We start from the raw sequence: 20,356 nt of genomic DNA, 5'->3' as shown, positions 1-20,356 counted from the left end.
TTCCTGCGACATTTACCTGGCTGAGAGTCTAGTGAATAAATATTGTGTATGGATATGTTTGTGAATATAATTGAGATCCTTCTTGTCAAAGTTTTCAAGGTTTGCACTGAAGCCAATATTGGATTTGTTGTGTTGTGTTTTTTAAAGGATGTGCTCTGCAAATACTCTGACAAACAGCCTCATCACAGTAAAGGATGCATTATTTGTTCCTTCCTTTGTATTGAAACAGTAATGGAAGAAGGCCCTAAATCAGTGCCATTGTACATGTAACCAGACTTTTCTCTTCTTTGAGGTTGTACATCATGGGCTAATATTTATTTCGGCCCAGATTATAGTAAAACGGTTTGGGGAAAGTGTAAATCCCTGGGATTTCTACATTTGTTCATCAACAAACCATTCAGGCCTTTACAGACACACACAGCTCTTGGGATTAAACAGAAAGGGGGGGGGGGGCAGGGAGTCTGATGGGAGCTGTCTCTTTCAGCTTTTGCTCCGAGGATGATGGTCAGCAGTGGTTATGTAACCCAAGTGTATAGCTGAGCTGTTCCCCTGTGTGATGCATGATGCTTTTGTCTGTGTCCCACTAACCGGGTTGCTCCTAGCACGCTAGCAACACACGTGCACACAATGTTATACAGTAAGGCCAATGTTTTACAGTTTAGAGGCCGACTTCCTTTGATTCACCATACTTGATGCAGTTGTTGCATTGAGGGATATCTCAGCATTTATTTTAAGGAATACATTGTTATGATAATGGTTATGAGTAATGGTTGAATCTATGAAAAAGAACAAGTTACATTTACAGAGTTGCCATTAACAAAAGTTTAGTATACTGGACACAGCACTAAGCAGATCAATATCAGATTTTATTTTGCATTTGATCAATTCCTGCATATCCATGCACAAAGTATAGTATAATGACCTCGCAGGGTTGCAGAGAGAGAGAAAGAAAGAGAGAGAGAGACCAAAATATATGTTGCACGTAATGTATTACAGGGTATAATAAGACAGCAGCAACCCACATTGCTTGAACCCAATTAGTGTTACATTGTCAAAATGAGGTTATTAAAATTGGTTAACTTTATTTATAAACTTCGTGTTATATTATCAAGTTTTGTAGAATGTCTTTATTTGCCTGAAGAAAAAACAGGTTTATATGTATTTTACTGTTACCAAATATTTCTTACAATATATCTAGACGGCATTTCATACAAAATAAATACTTATGTAATGCATGATACGTTTATATCATCACTATAAACATGAAAAACAAAACGTACGTCATATATTTACTGTACTACACGTACTGCAGAGTCAACCATTAGTGGTCCAATAGCACCATACATACAAGCTGTTCCATATTTATATTTGGTTTGATTCTCACACTGTCTTTTTTGTGTTTTATTTTTTTTACTCAATCACAGCATATCTTTTTAAGTCTGCTCAGTTTTCTTCTGCTGGATCAGACAGAGTCCACCTTGACTTGGTTATTGTTGGTCATGAGTGGTGACGGTTTGCTCTTGAACCTCTCCACTGCCTCGTTGGAGCTCTCCTGGAATAAGATGCGTGCCGTGCACACTGACACAACGATGCGCTTGTACTCACGGCGGAAGTTCTGGTTCAGCACACCGTACACAATAGCATTAAGGCAGCTGTTGAAGTAGGCCATGAAATAGCTGGCCACAAATAGCCACTCCGGGATGAGGGGAACCACAACCTCTGGTTTGATCGCTACAGCCAGACCAATGAAGTTGAGCGGCGCCCAGCAAACAGCGAAAAGCACAAACACGACAAACATAGTGACAAAGTTTCTAACGTCATGTGGCGTTAGCTTGGGACGGTTGTCTGGCTTGACCCGTCTCCTTACCTGTATGACAAGTATCCAAATGCGTAGGTAGCAGTATGTGACAATCATGATGGGTAGAATAAAGTGAAAGAACACCACTGCGATAGTGTACGCTGAGCTAGCCGACTGCTCAAATGTGCAGGAATAAACCCGTGGGTCGTACTGAAGTGACCCCACAAACAGGTTGGGCACGATGGCCACCACAGTCAGGGCCCAGATTATCAGTACATAGCAGACAGATTTTTTGTCACTGTACAATTTATCATACTTGAGGCTGTGGCAGATATAACAGTAGCGATTGATGGCAATGCCCGTGATGTTGAAGATTGAGCCGATGACACTGATGCCCATAAGGAAGCCGCTGATCTGGCAGTGGACGTAACCAAGGTTCCAGCCATTGTTGAAGATGGAGGTGAGGACCAGAGGGTACGGGTAGATGGCCACCACGAGGTCTGCCACTGCCAGGCTCACCACAAAGATGTTCCCTACAGACAAAACAAACACCCACAGGAGAGATAAGGGAGGAGAATGAGTCATTGACAACCCAAGCAGAGCAGATTTGTCATCCAAATTAACAAGACCAAGAGAGCGTGAGTGATTGTGTAGAACAAAATATTCATTCCGAATTGTTTTGAAGAGATCTGCCTCAAAAAAGATCTTTACCACTTGTTTGCTTAATTTAGCATGTTTACCCTACTGGCAGCCATTGTTTCAGTATGGAGAAAGCTTTAGTACAAAAAATATAGAACAATGCAGAAGACATAGAAGAAAAACATGAACATCACAGAAAAATAATCGGTTATGTCACCAAGGTTCTTTCCGACCAGACTATTTGAAGCTTGGCTTAACGTTTATTGCTCACTTGGTACTTGAGCCTAAAATTCTAATTTGGTCAATGAAGTAGAGTGCATTATCTTAGAGCAATAACTCTAACCGAAGTTAAAGTATCACTCTGAAAATGTTCCATGTGACAATCGAAACTGCGGTTCAAGACTCTCCATTTTATAAAAGCACTAACATTTAAAGCAAAGCAACAGCTGCCAGACCGAAGGGACAGTTGCACCGGAAACTAAAAAGCTGTGCTATGCTTTTTAAACGGCCGGCAGTACTTTAAGTCTACATGATTTGGAAATATGCTAACACATGCAAAAATACCAGCATAATTCATTCATCCATTTTTGTTGCTACTTCATCACATAAGCAACAGGAAAAGGGCCTCAAGGCGAGATGTAGAGCGGAAATTCATCTGCACATTTTGTACTGTTCATGGGTTTGTGCACTTGTGTGAGTGCATAACAACATTTGGTACTTTCCCCCAAAGATTTAGCGTGTGAGAACTTCAAATTCCCCCTTTCGATTGTTGGTGAATAATGAAAGGAGGGTGTTCCTGGCACTAAATAATGTACATTTTGAATTGACTTCAAGCACATAAATCAATCCAATAATCAACGGCATACAAGTGTATTCTTAGTTTCCAAACTAACGATGAATTTAGATTAGATAGAAGAGAAATAAATGATATGCACTTGAAAGGGGCAAGAGACTATCTTATTACTATTGGTTGTTATTATTATTATACTATTATCTCATTTACACTCAGAAAACAGCGTCTTGTGTGCAATTTCATTTCTGCTCTGACGTTTGGACTCCCAGTATCCGACACCTTCCCTGACCTGTCAGTCTCACCTGAGCACGAGAATCATTACTGATCGGCCCGTTGGACTGTTATCTCCCGTACAGCATACCAACCACTCTACTCACATGTGGCTGTTAATTAAGTTTTGTCCTTTTATTTTCAGCATTCTGTCATTCAGCTGCCCTCTATATGGAATTAGGTACACCTGCTGATGACACACGTTCCCATGGTTTCTAGAAAGCTTTCCCATATGTATGTGTATGGGTTCATATCTAACTGTCATTGAGAGGAACTTGAAAGCGAGGACACTTTTGGAAAGGGAAAACATTTTTCCAAACTCCTATTTGTGAATAAATAGCTGAACACCAGAAGATAAAACCAGTCTAAGGCTTGGTCATTGGTAAAGCTCAGGGTTGGGGATTTAAGCCATCGAACGTCCTCTAAAGTGACGGAAACAATATGTGTGTGTGCAGAGATGGCTGCATAGTTAGAGTGCCATGCACAAGGCCAAATGAGCATGTTTTCCTTGTTCAAAAAAGAGTTGACCAACAGTCATCTTTAGTGTTCTCCCTTTCCCTCCCTTGGCTATTATTTACTTGAACAACCCTGTCACTGGAATTGAATGCCACTCTGGATTAACAGCCTTGACCTTGACAAGGTCAAGTCATGAATGGCCTACAGGCAGCTGCCTCTCTGGCAGTTGTACTCTCCCTCACTGTCTTTGTCCATGCTAGTCCTGTGATTAAAGCAGCTCAGTGTTTTCATTTGGCTTGGGGAGAGATGTGGCCTGTCACTTTCTCCATTTTCTGTTTCTGCAATCCCACACTTTTAACCAATTTGGGTGCAAGTGAAGCCCATCCGAGCAATGTTCCCTTTGTAGCTTGCAATGAGTTTTGACACACTAACTGGCAAGCTGAAAACATACACAGTGCTACTGCCATATCCAGCCAGCTCGTTTTTTTCAGCAAATTATGGTGTTGCAGGATAATCTCTAAAATGGAGGACATTATGTTTTTTTAGGCAGGGACTATTAACAAATATATATAATATAAGTTTATAAATCGCTTTAAAAATATTTTTAACTCTGATAATACCTCTGAGTCTGTATCTACGGAGCCCTGGAGGGTTCATAGAGAGAAAAATAAATAAAACGAGGCCACGTTTTATTAATTTGTGCGCACAAGATGTAATTTGTGGCCTCAATTGAAATAAAACGAGGCCACGCTTTATTAATTTGTGCGCACGATATACTTCCTCGTTCGCACAAGATACTTTCTTATGGTAAAACACATCGAACTGCCCGATTATTACGCCATATTATTAGTTTTATGAAGAATATGTCCGGTCGCCAGGGTGTGTGTGTGTGCGTGTGTGTGTGTGTGTGTGTGTGTGTGTGTGTGTGTGTGTGTGTGTGTGTGTGTGTGTGTGTGTGTGTGTGTGTGTGTGTGTGTGTGTGTGTGTGTGTGTGTGGACATTTGTTTATGATAGTGTCGTTCGTTCCGGTGCACTCCGGCAGGACTATAGCACTACATCGAGATTAAGATTAAACACATTTCTTTCACTTGGGAATACACATATATCTCTGGAGAACTACATTTGTGTAAATTACTGTTAATGGTAATTTTAAAACAAATGCCATTGTCGGACACACACAAACATACCGAACACACACACACACAGAGCGGAGCTGAGCACAAACACACACACACATCATGCGCCCTGGTGACCGGACATCTCCTTCATAAAACGAGGGGGAATACTCTGGTAGTTCGAAGTGTGTAGAGGTGTGTGTGGTTAAACGTATCAGCCTCGATCTCTATTCAGCGGTTCTAATGAAGGGAAACGCAGTGAAGTAAACAGTAAAAGGCACAGCTCTTTGTAACTGGTGCTGCTCTTCTCAGATTCTGCTGAGTTACACTTTACTGCCTCCAGTGCCCTGTACGACGAAGCCAGTTCAACAGACCCTGGATATGTTTGAGTGACCCGGCTTAACTAACCCTAACAAACGCGATCTCGCTAAGCGTTCCTACGAAGCTGGTTATCAACTCAGTAAATCAACCAGGGTTTCTCTGTCCGGCTGAGAGCGCGTTCACGTGAAAGGGACGGGGTTAGCAACATTTGACCAATCACAAACATGGAGAAGCGTGCTGACAGTGTAGCGTCATACTTCATGAATGAATAGTAAATAGCAAATCCTGCTTCGTAGTACAGGCCACTGGTGCCGCAGAGATTTCATAAAGTGAAGGAGGTTTTACTTCTATAAAACAGCTGTGGGCAGCAGATACTGTGAGAGTCACGGACAGGAATTCATAGATCAAAGCAGACTGGCTTACAGACTCTTCTGTTTTGCGAATCCGGTGCTTAAACAAATAGCTCGAAACCCCTGACCATAATGTCCCTAAATGAAGTCCGAGTTTGAAATATATCTCAAATAATGTATGCACTGGCACTGCACATAAACATAACAGTCTGCAATGATACGGTTGTCTCCTCAGGGGGTGAAAAGTTAGGACGATTCTAAGGGCCCGTGACAGGGGCCCCAACATGTTCAGAACATTAAGAAAAAAAATGTAAGTAACCTTTCATCAATCCTCAATAATTAACATTAATAGAACGTTATATTTATAAATTACTCACTAAACTTACGATTCATTTAACTCATTTTCTTCCAAAAGTTAATTACCCAAAGCCTCTGTACACCCCCTTCTATTTACATGTAATGGTTTGGTCCTGCCTCCAAACGCGGTGCGGCTCCGGCACTTGCAGAGAGTGAAAGCATGTGAGGAGGGATGCTAGTACTTAGCCTACATACGTGTGTTGTACCATGTTTCAACGACCAACAAAGTCAGGCTCTAAGAAAAGAAGAGAAAGGAGAGAAAGAAAAGAGAGAGGGACTAAAGGGCGACAGTATGTCACCCAGTTTTTCACAAGAAAAGGTGGGTGTGGTCCATGAGTGGTGGAAATTAGTCTGTTAGCTAATGTTTTTTTGTTTACTAAGCTGACATTAAGTACTGTTAATATCTTTACAGAAAATTCAGAGGTCTTTAATTTCACTGCTCTTTTAGCTGATATTTAAAGGTATGGTAGGTAATTCACTTCAGAAGCACTTTTTGTTATATTCCATGGAATGCTCTTAACATTGTAAAATGCACGACCAATCATCTGAGCTGGCCTGGCAAAAATGACTGGATGGCCTACCTGCCTGTCAGCCTTCCATCTGTGCACAAGCTTATCTCGTACCCTCATTGGTCATGTGCGCGTTCGTGTGTGTTGGAGGAGGGGCTCTGTAATGCTACGTTCACACCGGACGCGATGCGACGTTTGGGGGCGGCGCGATTACATGTAAAGTCAATGCAGAGACACGATCAGACGCGAATTCGCTCCGACGGCGGGCATGAAGCGGTGGACGCGGCGCGAATCACGCGATTGACGCGATTGAAGGGGGCCTCGTCAAACGCGAGAGTTCAATTTTTTTAACTCGAGCGTCAAATTCACGTGACGCGTTCTCGCGGTAGCCAATCAGCGGTGAGGATCTCAGCCTGCCGTGACTGACGTTAAACCAGAAAACATCAGCCATTAGCTGTTAGCAGTTAGCACACAGAGATCACAGCTCCTCATATCTGTTCAGAAACTGGACACAAGTTAAACAAGAACAAACCACAGACTGTCTGTGTCATGGCGAATACAGTCGCTGGCTTATTTATGTCTGTAGGCCGTTGTTATGAGTGTGGAGTGAGCATATACAATGTTAGCTTAGCCTGGTCGACCCAATCTCCATTCAGAAAACAAGCATTTTAAAAGGTTTTTCGCCTGCCGTCTTGTCTGCAGACTTGTCAAGCATTAATTCATGGTTTTTACTAACCGGCATCAGTATGTTGTTACGTCGGCATCATTTGGAAACGTGTATTACAATTTAATCACGGTAAAATATGTTCATTGTGTTGTAGTTGTAGCTCCTGAGCCAGCGCGTCTTGTTTGAATGATGCGAGTAAACACAGCTGGCAGCCGCGGTGAAACTCGAGCGACTAGAGCGATGCGATAGGAGTGTTTAGAGCGAAGCGAATATTCGCATCGCGTCCGGTGTGAACGTAGCTTAAGGAACTCTGAAGGAAGGGGCAGATTTTTTTCGGTTGTGTACTTTCAAATTCTAGCGCACTCGAGCTGGTTTCTCCATTCTTACCTACCTACTTTTAATAAATGCAGGCACATTTTTAGCGCCTATTCATACTACATCAGTTGTCCCTCCCCCTGGTAGCAGGTCCAACAGATCCATCTTTAGGATCAGCAGCCCTGTCCCCCCATAAGGCTGAACCTGAACCAGCTTTTCTCCCAACTGAAGGAGGTGAGCAGCATTGTGTTGAATGACATGCCACTTATTATCTGAAGGGAGACTGCTTTTAGTCTATTTAGGATGATGGACAGTTTGAAGCATTGAGTGATCAGTCTGTAAACAAAATGTTAATCACAGACATTTTGGTTATGATATTAATACTAATGTTATTATATTAAAGCAGGGGTGGGGAACCTCCGGCCCCCGGGCCGTATACGGACCGCTAGACCATTTGGTACGGCCCTCGAGGTAATTTATAAACAAAGTGGCCTGTGCCTGGTGGTGGGGCCCAATGTGATATATTTTCATGGGGCCCAAAATCCCTGGCGGCGCCCCTGCTCCTCTGTGCTCCACTTCCTACTTGGCGCACCGGTAACTTTCTCGTACGAACGAGAAACTAACTAAATACTTTCTCGTTCGCACGAAATACTATATTGTGCGCACAAGATACTTTTTTCTTTCTCCATGAACCTTTAGGGGCTCCGTATGTATCAGCCTGAAGCATCAGAAATAGCATTTTACCCCATTTTTCAGCAGTAACTCCAGTTCAGTCAATCTGAAAGTGACGCATCCAAACTGAGGTCTTTCTACAGATTTTCCAAAGGAGTGAAGAGCTGTCTCGCACAAGGTCATACCAGGATGGTCACTTTCTTGTCCTGAAGCCACTGCAGTGATACTGAATCTTGTGATTTGATATGAAGCTTGTGCTCTCACAGGAGACCGTTTTATTCTTAAAAATAAATATCTGCTTCAATGTGTTCATTGACTGCTTTCATTTAATAATTAAATTATCCAAGTTCACATCTTTCAATGAAATGCGCTTTATACTTTCCACTCATTGTAAGTCTTTCACTTATCAGTGCACTTTTTATGTTCTCCTATCAGCTGCTCCTGCATTTCCGTCTCACAACACATAGGGCTTCTTCCTCCAACCTCACATGTCAGTGCAGTGACGTCTTTCAGTACTTTGACATGTCACCCTGAAAAGTGCTGCTCTGACTGTTGTCATTCAAAATGTGGTATCTCAGCAAACTCTTTAGTCTTGTGATGACTCTTTTTGAGATGTTTCAAATTTGAATGTTCTATTTTCTTGAAATGTAAACACATCATTTGTTTTCAATTCAAACCCGATTTTCCCTCAGCTCAGTTCATACACAGTTAATGCTGCACACTTTTAGAACAGCTGTCCAATTATGTTTAAGGTCACAACATTAAAACAAAAGTTTTAAAAGCCATGGAAACTGGAATGCCAGGTCCTCCATACTAAAGGCTACACCCATACCAAGAAATGGCTTAGCCCCACCATGAAAAATGATGTTAAAGGAAGCAAAATAAAGTCTGCCAACTCGCGCGGAGTAAATTGCACAAACAGCAGTTAGTAAGATTGATTTCAGTAGCCACGGTTTTGAAAACTTTTGTCACGTAGTGATCGTCTTCTCAATAGAACATCTTTGATAACGGCGTGGTGTTGTTGCAGGAAGTCCCGACGGAGAATACTTTTGCCGTAGTAGAGGGGTGCACATAACTGGTACGCAGGTTATGTGCGTAATCTCTCTGAAATGCGTACCGTCACTTGTGTCACAAAGCGCATTTGCGTACCGACGTACTTGTGAAGCTTTTCCAGAAGGCGGTTGGATCACCGGACGACAGAGTCGGTCTCCATGTGCACAGACAGGGCTGCTGTTAACGTCGGTCTGTACAACGGAATTGTGCCAAAACTACGCCAACCGGCTACGGAGGGAGACTCCCCCCCCTTCACTGGAGAACTGAGCTAAAACAGCTGATCACAACGTTCACACTCTGTGGTCACGAAGTACTCCACTAGCCGTCCCCCCGTCGACTTTCCCGAAGTACTCCCCCGTTGATAGAAATCAACACGTAATGAATTAAGACCCTACGGTTTGATGATTGATAGGTGTGTGGGTTGTCTTTCATTTTGACACGCAGAAAAATGTTATAATAAACATAGATACTGTATGTTAAATGGATATATCCGCCTTCATTCATTTATCTTTCCATTCCCACAACAATATGCATAAATAAATGGCATATGTTGGACATAGTTCGAATGGTGATTAATCATGATTAATTAATTTTTAAGCTGTGATTAATCTAATTACAAATTGTAATCATTTGACAGCCCTAGTATAAACATAGTTTAAATCTAAAAGAGCTTAACGTAACACAATTAAAGATGTTTGGAGTTTTATTTTTGTTATTCATTTGAATTTTTTGTCCAAGAGATGCTGATTTGAAACCGTTGTTACCTATAGTTACGGCATTTCCTGTTTCGGCCGGAGAGAGGGGAGTTTGTTCCAAAGCTTGCCGCTGTATTTACACTCTCCATCTGACAGGAGGGAGCCTCATTTAGCTGTGAGTGTCACTCCGCCACGGAGTGGGAGTGGGTAGGGTGTGGTTTGGAATTGGGCCCTACTCTTGATTGTGGAGATCAGGAACACCTGAGTGGAGGCGGAGCCAGGAGCAGATCAGGTGCAGCTTTGCAGTGAGGAGAAGGAGAACAAAAGGGGGGAGCGCCTAACAGTAAGATAGAAGTTCAGTCAGACAACTGTTTTAAATATTTACTTACAGCAGCATATTGCTAGCATTACCAAGGGAGAGGGAGAGATGAGATGGAGAATTGTGCAGCTTAAATAGTGTGCCGGGTAAGGCATGTCATGTGTAAATGTATCATTGGTGCTCCATGTATGCCTGAATACTTTGGAACATAATAAGTTGTTTTCCGAAACTAAGGTGCACTCAATCAAAAGCAATAACAATGCAAATAAGTTTCAGATACAATTGTTCAGGATGTTTTTAACAGGAGCTGACATTTTTGCCGAAGTCCACTTTCCTACTCTCCAAAATAAACAAACCCTGTACTTAAAACCAGTAAAAACAATAACTAAAGCAGATTCACAGTACAAAATGTATCCGATGTTATTCTGAAGACATAGGGAGGGGCTGGTGTTTGCTCAGCTTGTTTCTCTGATAACAGAGCATCATATAAGCCGTTACAAACTACCAAATGAAACAGACCCTAACCTTTTTAAAATCATGTATTTCATGTATTTCCTCGTTGAACATGATTTGGAAAATGTAAATTCAGAACTAAACAAAATAGATAACATAGGTCTAGTTGTCTTACACATTCCACTTTCCTACATAAAATAATCAATTGAGGCAATTTATAAGCCCAGATAAAATATAATACCTTGCTTTATATCTTGTTATTGTTAATTTGTCAATTCAACATGTATATTTTCTACTTTCTTGTTTATTTCTTGTCTTTTATTTTTTATTGTACAATGCCATGTCTTTTTATGCTGCTGCAACACAAACATTTCCCAAATTGGGATCAATAAAGTACTATCTTATCTTATCTCTCTTAATAAAAGCTAGAGGCTAATAAACCCTCTTTATATATAGTTTTATAGTTTCTTCCCATGTTTAACAAAAAACATGTATTTCCCAAAAATCAAACAAGTCAAACCTGAGATCACTGGCTTATTTCTGGTAACATTCCTTTTAAAGACATCATCATACTGGCAGTCTGTGCAGCCAACTGTCTACCAACTGTTTTAGGCTGTTACACCAATTAATAGTATGAATAATTTTGTATGATTTATAACGGTTGGTATACAATGTTCATCCACATGCAACACGATTATGAGGCTCTGTGCGGGAATAATGCAAATGCAGCAGGTAGAGTAAATCTGGATATGTCGGCCTCGAGTGAATGTGCCCTTATGTCCCGAGGCACTAACTTCATTACCCACATTCAAATGTCAAAGCTAACTCTATTCCCTTCAAGTGAAGTCCCTGAGGAGAGTTTGAACAAGCACAAACCACCTAAAGACTTATAGTCTGCCTTCTGAGCCGAATATAACCCAGAATGCTTATTTTAATGTATGCTAAAATGTTAAAAAAAACAACAACAGAGGAATATGAATAAATGTCAGGAATACTTCAATTTGAGTTTTTAAGACACTAGATATAAAGTCAAATGCATCTCTAAATGGAAACAAATTACGTATTTCCGTTGCAGTGCAGAGACTGATGCAAACTGCGATAAGACATGAGGGTATTTTCCTGACCTTGAAACATTCTCGGCTGCTTTGGAAAAATCCACACCCAGTGCCGTGTGCAAGATGAAGGAATTAGCAAAAAGAGATGACAGTTCCAAGCAGAGATGTTCACAAGTCTTTTTTTGCAAGTCCAAGTCTCAAGTCTTTGGTCACGAGTCCAAGTCAAGTCTCAAGTCTCTAAAAAATAAAAGTCTCATGTCTCTTCTGGTTGTAATAAGCCTTCTATTGTCTGCTGCTATCCAGTCTGTTAAGAATACTGCACAGCTATATCTAAGAAATTCAAAGCATTTACTGTATCTGAAATATACTGAACTGGTGATATTAAAACATGACCTGTTCCAAAAGAGATATCTACCATTAACACCATTTACCAGCCAAATGCTGGTAAACCATGCAAGTGGCTGGTACTGTATGTTGCACGCACCAGCCAAAAATAACAATGGCAATCTATTGAGTGGCTGGTAACATTTCAACATTCACTAGGCTAGCCATTTGGCCAGTGGACAAAAATGTTAAAATTTGACCTCTGCAACCGTATTGTTTAATTACACTGGGTCTCTAATTACATATTTTATATAAATAAACATATTCCTCTATCCTCTCACTCAAACCCAGTGTAATGGTAACCTGATAAACCTGTAACATTAACGTTACGTGGTCAACAATAAACCTGTAACCTGCCTATAAACCGACAGATGTATTTATGTATGTAACTATGTATTTTTCTACGTTTAACGTAGAACCTTTTTTATGTCATGTCAAGAGTTGGATGTCAACGCCACTCAACGCAAACAAGTGTGACAAGCAAACATTCACTCATCTTTTCAAATATTCAGTTACAAAGCTAGTAGCAAGGTAAGTTAACATTACATAGCTGATGCTGAGCTAAACATGTTTGCTAACCGTCCATATGCGTTAATGTGACTGACCTCTCCGGGTGAGTTTTCAAGTGCCTGATGAAATTTGACGTTGTTGCACCAGCATCCTTGATTTTAATATTGCAGACTTTGCAGTGTGCGCTCCTTTTGTTGGTGCCGCCGGCATTTTTTTCTTAGTTTTTATAGTTGAACCCAGTGGTGTAGTGGGCGTTGGACGCGGGGGTACGCCGTACCCCCACTTATTTGGAGCATGATCTTTTTTTCAATAGTCTAATAAATATAAAAATATTTGCCAGTGTTATCAGTTGCAAGTGTGTATTTGTTGTAATAATGACAAAAACATAATCAATTTCACAGTAATTATAATAAAAGATAAAAACGATTTCCTTAAAAAGTTCGCCGCCCGCCGATTTTGCGGCAGCTCTTTCCCTCAAGAACGCTAACGAAAAAGCTCTATAATGGCAGGCAAACATTTTTTACTTGACTTCTTTTCTAAAAAGAATATCATTCACAAGAAGAAAGAGGCTAGCAGCACCGAAGCTACAAGTGAAGCTGCTACTAGCACTACATCATCAGAAGAGCCGCCTAAAGACGTGGATAATGCTAGCACTAACGTTAACCGCGCTAGCAACGTTCCCCTGGCTAGCTCAAGCTCACCTTTCCCAGAGATATGGACGGAGGAGATGTGGCGGAGGAAACAAGAGGTGTGTGTGTGTGTGTGTGTGTGTGTGTGTGTGTGTGTGTGTGTGTGTGTGTGTGTGTGTGTGTGTGTGTAGGTGTGTGTGTGTGTGTGTGTGTGTGTGTGTGTGTGTGTGTGTGTGTGTGTGTGTGTGTGTGTGAAGCAGCGCTGTCTGCTTATTTGCAATGTAGGCTAGGCCTAATCAGAATAATTTCAAGTCCAGATTCAATGTTGTTTGCATAAGTAGGCTATATTTTTCGTTTCGTTTATAAGTTAATTTCAGGACAACTTTGGGAATTCTGTTTGTTTGTTGAGAGAGAGAGAGAGAGAGAGAGAGAGAGAGAGAGAGAGAGAGAGAGAGAGAGAGAGAGAGAGAGAGAGGAGAGAGAGAGAGAGAGAGAGAGAGAGATCTGTCTGCTTAGTTGCAATACTGTAGCTTATGCAATTTAGGCCTATAAATTATTTATGGACCAGTGTGTCCATGGTTTTGAGTCTGTGTGTGTGTTGAGTGCAGCACCGTCTGCCTTTTGCAGTACAGTAACTAAAGTAGGATTAAGCATACCGGTAGTTTCTGTGGACATGTCTGCCCGTATTGTGAGTGCACTGCGCGCATGCGCACTTGTGTGGCATTGTTTGGAGCTAATTAAAATAGCGTCCCCCCAGTAAAAAAATCCCCACTACACCACTGGTTGAACCTAATTACAAGCGGTACAGCTGCAGGTGTGCCGCCGGTCGCCATGGTGTTACCATGATGTTAATGTTAAAGGTGGGGTAGGTAAGTTTGAGAAACCGGCTCGAGATACACTTTTTGTTATATTCCATGGAATGCTCTTAACATCCCGATAGCCGGCCCGGCTAAAATAACTGGATGGCCTACCTGCCTGTCAGCCTTCCATCTAGGCACAAACTTATCTCGTGCCCTCATTGGTCATGTGCGCGTTCGTGTGTGTTGGAGGAGGGGCTCTGTGAGGAAGTGGCAGATTTTCTCCGGTTGTGTATTTTCAAATTCTAGCGATCTCGAGCCGGTTTCTCAAATTTACCTACCCCACCTATAATACGCCAAAAATAGAAAACACAATGATTGTTCACGAGTCCCAAAATACGAGTCCAAGTCGAGTCCGAAGTCTTTTGAGCAGGAGTCCAAGTCAAGTCTGAAGTCTCTGTGTGTGCGACTTAAGTGCGACTCGAGTCCGAGTCACAAACTCGAGTCCCCATCTCTGGTTCCAAGCACATGAGGCAGCACAAGGCGAACTATTTATATTTAACTTAAAATGTGTCTTTTATACTGAAAGACTTCCCCTTAAAAATCTCTACAGCCATTTGAAAAGTGCAATGGCAAAGTGCAGGGTTATTGCTCATGCTAAGGTGTTGTTGCTCTAACAAGCACATCTTGAGAAAAATAAAAAAGAACTCTTCTTATGTTGTTCCTTTCTCTGTTATCTAACAGATTATTGCTGTGTCCTACAAGAGATTGTGGGTCAGAGATCACTGTGAAAATCTAAATTAACTATACAAATGATTCACGTTGACACAACAGTTTGAAAAGTATGACCCAAGGAATGTGATTGACTGAGAGGGAAATAATAAACCACCACACCCATCCTAATTATAGAATACATTGTTGATTGTTGGAACAGGAGTGTGTCTTCCGATTAGAGACTTGTAAGGTCACCAACCTGTCAATCAATGTTACCCAGTCCTTAAATATGCATAACTTTAATGTACACAGGTAAGTTTAGACAAAATCTACCCCCAGTACAGGTGTCATGTTTGTAGAAAGTAACTATAGATACGAAAACGTTTTACCAGGATGTAAAAAATAATTTCTGCTGTGAATGTTTGTATGGGTACAGGAACTGAGGTTTTTGTCACTTTTGCTGTATGGCTTCATTTTTCAGCCATGAAGGTTACAGCTTGTTGGATACATTTATTGACTTTGACACCAGGTGCTAGTACTTTGCCTTTGAGATGTGAAACACATATCTCACATTGATTTACCTTTCTACACCTTTTATTTCCTTGAGATAAATCATTCTTGTGATTTGTTTTCATCATTACTGAGCTGCTGACTGAACGTACATGATTCAGCTATCAGTTACTGTGCCAAAAGGTTTAATTGATCAAGTCTTGAATAAAGATGAGTGTGTGTGCGTGTGCCTGCTTGCGTGCGTACGTGCGTCTGTGTGTGTATGTGTGTGTGCGACTGAGTGTTGGAGGCATTAAGCGTAATTTACTCAAAATATCTCTCAGCTACAACTATGACAAGGAAACAAATTCGATTATGAAGCAGCTCCCGGGTGTGCACAGAAATGCACCCTCAACAGCAACTATGATGTTTGGACTTTATTTGAACTGAATTTATAATAATCCAAAGATAAAGAGCTAGAGAAAGGAAGGGTAGAATAGAAACAGGGAAAAGAGAGAGAGAGAGAGAGAGAGAGAGAGAGAGAGAGAGAGAGAGAGAGAGAGAGAGAGAGAGAGAGAGAGAGAGAGAGAGAGAGATGAAAGCAGCCCTGTGAAGAAGCTGAGTGATTATGTCCCGAGGTCACTATTGGATTTGCGGATATTGCGTTTATAAATGAAGCCAGTGACAGCCGCGGATGATAAGACTCTTGGCAGGTTTAATCTCCTCACTTCTCTTAGAAGCTTTTTCAAGAGTCACGGATGAATACAAAAACACACAGACAATTAATGATAAAACATGTATGCTGAAGGCCAAAATGTGTCAAAAGTGTCCTTTGTTTCTGTACAGACTATTTAGTTCTAGCTGCTGAGAGAATAGCAGAAAAAGGAAGCATTTAGGCATGGATTTAGGTGGATGTGGTTTATTCCTGTGACAAAAGAAAGAGGGGATTTACAAACTGACCTCAAATGCTCTCTCTGCTAGGAAAATACCAACTACAAACATCAGCTGAGTGGAAAACAGCATGATGCACTGACAGTGGGATTTAGTTCACATCAAGCATCACAGCTGTTTTCATAAAGCAGTCAGTCAAGCACAATTTGGAAAACAATAACTAAATGCTTTCATAGTAACTGATATTGCATTGTGATATGATTCAAGCTATTAGAGATTATGAAATATTATTCATAATATTATTTACAAAATATATTAGAAAGATTAAAAAGGATTAAAGAGTGATTAGTCTGAGGAGTGTTAGCATTTTGTTATTAAGTCTGTAGAATACCGTTTGTAGGCTGGGACCTCTCTGCAGCCGCACAACACTTCATTCAGAATGATACGTTCACATATTTTGCTGATGAAATTAAGATTGTGCAGCCCTATTACTAACTACGAATTTTCAAGAATGTACTCCTGTTAAATTCTCTTAACTTACAAATAACTTTCTCCTCCAATACAGGTTAGCAAACAATGTCCTTTGTTCAACACACATTCTGAATCAGTGGTGTACTTTCTGACACCAATAAGAGAGGAATTTTCAACAGCTTCATATTTCAAGTATTTAGTCTGTGCTTTATTAAATGAATCATTATGGAGCTCTCCTCTTCTTGGCAGTGATATGGTGTCCTATGGGTGTTGCAATTGGAAAGCAACTTGAGATTCAGACTTTCACAACATTTCCGATCCAATGAAGCGACCCTACCTTAAAAGCTAATCTAATTTTCAAATTGCTGGGCCTCTTTCTTTCAGCCACCGCGTTTGAGGAACATGAGATGTGAAAATACCTGTCTGCCACACTTACTTTCTCTTTTAGGGAACAGAGATGACTAAACACCACGGGTGGATGTCACCACAGCTGGTGACCTGACACAGCCTGACAGGTCCAGTCACGTCTTCCAGATAAAGCCCCCTAGACATGTTGTCAAATTTCATGTTGTCAATTTGATTACATAATCCTCACGTGTCATAAACTACCGGGAAAATGACAGCCGGATCAGGCATGAACATGAACTGTTTTTGCATAATTTTAAAACATCAGTATGGTCATAATGTGTACAACATGTATATTCCCATCAAATCGATCTTGATGAAGATCTGGTCAATGCGTGAGTGGGGGATACTGTACATTGGGTCCCTTGAGGGGGCCCTTAAATAGGATGAATCATGTGTGTGCAGCTTCTCTATAGCTGCTGGTGCTGCTCAGACGTATAATATCCAAGCTGCTCCCTAGTGAGTGTCCAACCCAGTCTCATGGCATTTCGTGTTCACCAACACGATTTTTAATCTATTGATTCGTGTTCAACAACACGATTTTTAATCTATTGATTCGTGTTCACCAACACGATTTCCCCCTTTTTTTCATGTTGCACAGCACGATTTTAAAAGCAATGTATTTCTACTGGTAATGTGTTTTGTGCCTGCAGCACGTCTTTTTCTCCGGTCGGGTCGTGGAAGACCGGAAGCTGTGTGGTTCATAAAAACATGTTCTTACTCAATATCAAGCCACAATGTATTGCTTTTATTTTAAATCGTATAATTTCAGACTTTTGTTGCCGTCTGTGAGGAAAATAAATGGGGCTCAGAGCCTCAGGATACTGAAATCTGTATTTTTTAAATCTTTTTTTCCTTCTAATTTGTTATTCTTTTCAAAATAACACACTGTTATTTACTCACCAATAACACACAATTATCCTTGCTTTTATTTATTGGTTTAATTCCATAATCTCTGGCTTTTTTGGCGTCCGTCAGGAACTGAATTTCAAAATAAAATAACCGGAAACAGACGTAGGCATTTCGAGCGATTACCCAAGATCCTCAGCTATGGTTTAAGCTCGCTGATTGGATGTTTTAGCCGCAATGCATGCTGGGATTTGGTATTTATATTATATGAAATCCGGAAAACATTTAAAAAGAATAAAATAATACTTAATTCCGAGTGCTCTTGCTTTTCTCTTTGAAAGTCATCACATAACGGCATTGTAATACACGGTTCGGCTGCATTACATATTACAGATCTGCCGTAGTTCTTTATTTATAGAGCCCTGATGAGAAGACCTTTGGAAAAACTGGAAGAAATGCCGCCGAAACTGAATACTTGACGTGGATCATAAATATAAAAACAATTAAACAACATCTTCAATTTCTCTTCACACAATACGTCTCCTTGCAATATCAACACTAATTCGGCTGACTTTTACATTTGATCTAATTCATAGATAGGTTATATTTACACCATAACGGTGCACAGCTGATATAAAAGGACTTGTAGTTTTTAAAGATATTACTGATTAATATTGTCTGAAATAGTATAGCAATATGCTGTAAAATGATGTGAAAGCATGAATAAAACTACACATCTTCAGATGTTGTACATACATAAGTGTCCTACACTAATAATACAAAGTTATTATGGCTGTGTGTACCGCCTAGTGGTTAAAGCACGTTATTTAATTATTGTTTTTATGTGTTATATTTAATTAAAAAAATATTAAGAGTACATACTTTCATAGGGGGAAAGTAGAAGGTCTGTGATAGAAATATAGAATATAAAAAATCAAGCAGATACTATAAGTGATCTCTACAATAAAACAGTTTAGTGCAGGATGTACAAAGATATTAATAGGAGGAGGTGCAAAACAGAAAAACGAATTAACCTTTATTTAAACATTAAATAACAGATTAAGGTCTTCTTTTAAATAAGAAAAAAACTTTGGGGGTATCTATCTACAGATAAATATTAAGCCTGACAAAGTACTTAACGTCTAATATATTGCATTCCTGCAATGTTAACTATGTTGAAGCACTTATTTTAACTGATATTATACATATGAATTATACTCTTATGTATGTAGATAGCAGTGGCGAGCCGTCAGGGCCCTCTAGTGAGGGCCTAAGATATTCTAAAAAATTATATTTGAAAACATTAAAAAAAAATAATAAAAAAATAATAATAATAAAAAAAATTAAAAAATTGTTACATTTTTCATTAGTTTTACCAAAAATAACTTGATTTAATTATATTTAAAATAACATTTCCAAATAAATAAATCCTTCGAATCTGCCTGTTCAGTTTCTGTTGGAATGTGAAGGGTTAAATGCCGCGAGTTATGTGAAGACCGGAGAGCTTGTTGGTCCCTCTCTACATTCACAGAGGGCCCGCTACAGTAACTCAATGAGAGAGTAATGTCAAACGACAGTACAATTGACCAATCATATCTTCCCTCTAAATGGGCGGGCTTTATTTTCGCGAACTTTATGACAAGTTCCGCCCGCTGTGAGGTCTATGCAAGTGGTGCAGTGACGCGTCCTAAAACCCGGAAGTAAGCTTCGCTCGGATTCCCTCGACAGAAAGCAACGGGATTTCTCCATAGGATTTTGGAAAATAGCTCGAAATAAGGTCTGTGGAAAACGAACCTGTTAGATAAATGCACGTTTTGTTCAGCCGGATAATATCCACATGTCTACCCTACTTTTATTATTTTCGAATCGATAGATTTATGATGGATAGATTTATAATTAGCATAAGTTCGTTCATGATGGCTGGCACATGTCAGTGATAGTGATGACATCGTTGCGAAATTATTAACCGAGTCATTTTCAAGATTGAGTTACAATGATAAACTGGAGTGGCAAATGATCAGCTGAATGACCCGCAAGTTTCATCCAAAAGGACAGGAGGATGGACTTTGTGTTTAAGTTATTTGATCATCAAAGGTAGGCCTAAGTCATTTTCAATGTGGGCCGCCGTGCCGACTTAATTCATTTGTAATTGTTACTTGGCTGTGGGTGCCCTGTCATGATAGGTGTTTATATAAATGGTGTTGTTTTGTGTGGTATTGGGTCGCTGTCATTGATGCGTTTTGCACCCCGGGCCGCTGTTTTGATATTCCGCTGAAGTATACGCTGTGACGTAATATCTCTTCTTTTTTTTCGAGGGAGGGGGGGTCAGAGGGCCTAGGTATAAAAGTCACGGCTCGCCACTGGTAGATAGAATAAGAAA

The 20,356-nt window shown here is 40.4% G+C and overlaps 1 protein-coding gene across 1 annotated transcript in view; it reads right to left on the bottom strand.

Annotated features, from left to right (window-relative positions):
* Positions 1-852: 852 nt before the first annotated feature.
* The window catches only part of mtnr1aa (melatonin receptor 1A a), a 44,438-nt gene continuing 24,934 nt past the window's right edge, over positions 853-20,356 (bottom strand). The window contains exon 2 of the mRNA XM_034231423.1: positions 853-2,331. Coding sequence (XP_034087314.1) covers positions 1,463-2,331 — 869 coding nt within the window. The 3' untranslated portion in view covers positions 853-1,462. The remainder of the gene's footprint in view (positions 2,332-20,356) is intronic.

Source organism: Gymnodraco acuticeps, unplaced genomic scaffold (genome assembly GCF_902827175.1).
Source record: "Gymnodraco acuticeps unplaced genomic scaffold, fGymAcu1.1, whole genome shotgun sequence".
Taxonomy (NCBI): domain Eukaryota; kingdom Metazoa; phylum Chordata; class Actinopteri; order Perciformes; family Bathydraconidae; genus Gymnodraco; species Gymnodraco acuticeps.
This window is presented reverse-complemented; position numbering and strand designations above follow the sequence as displayed.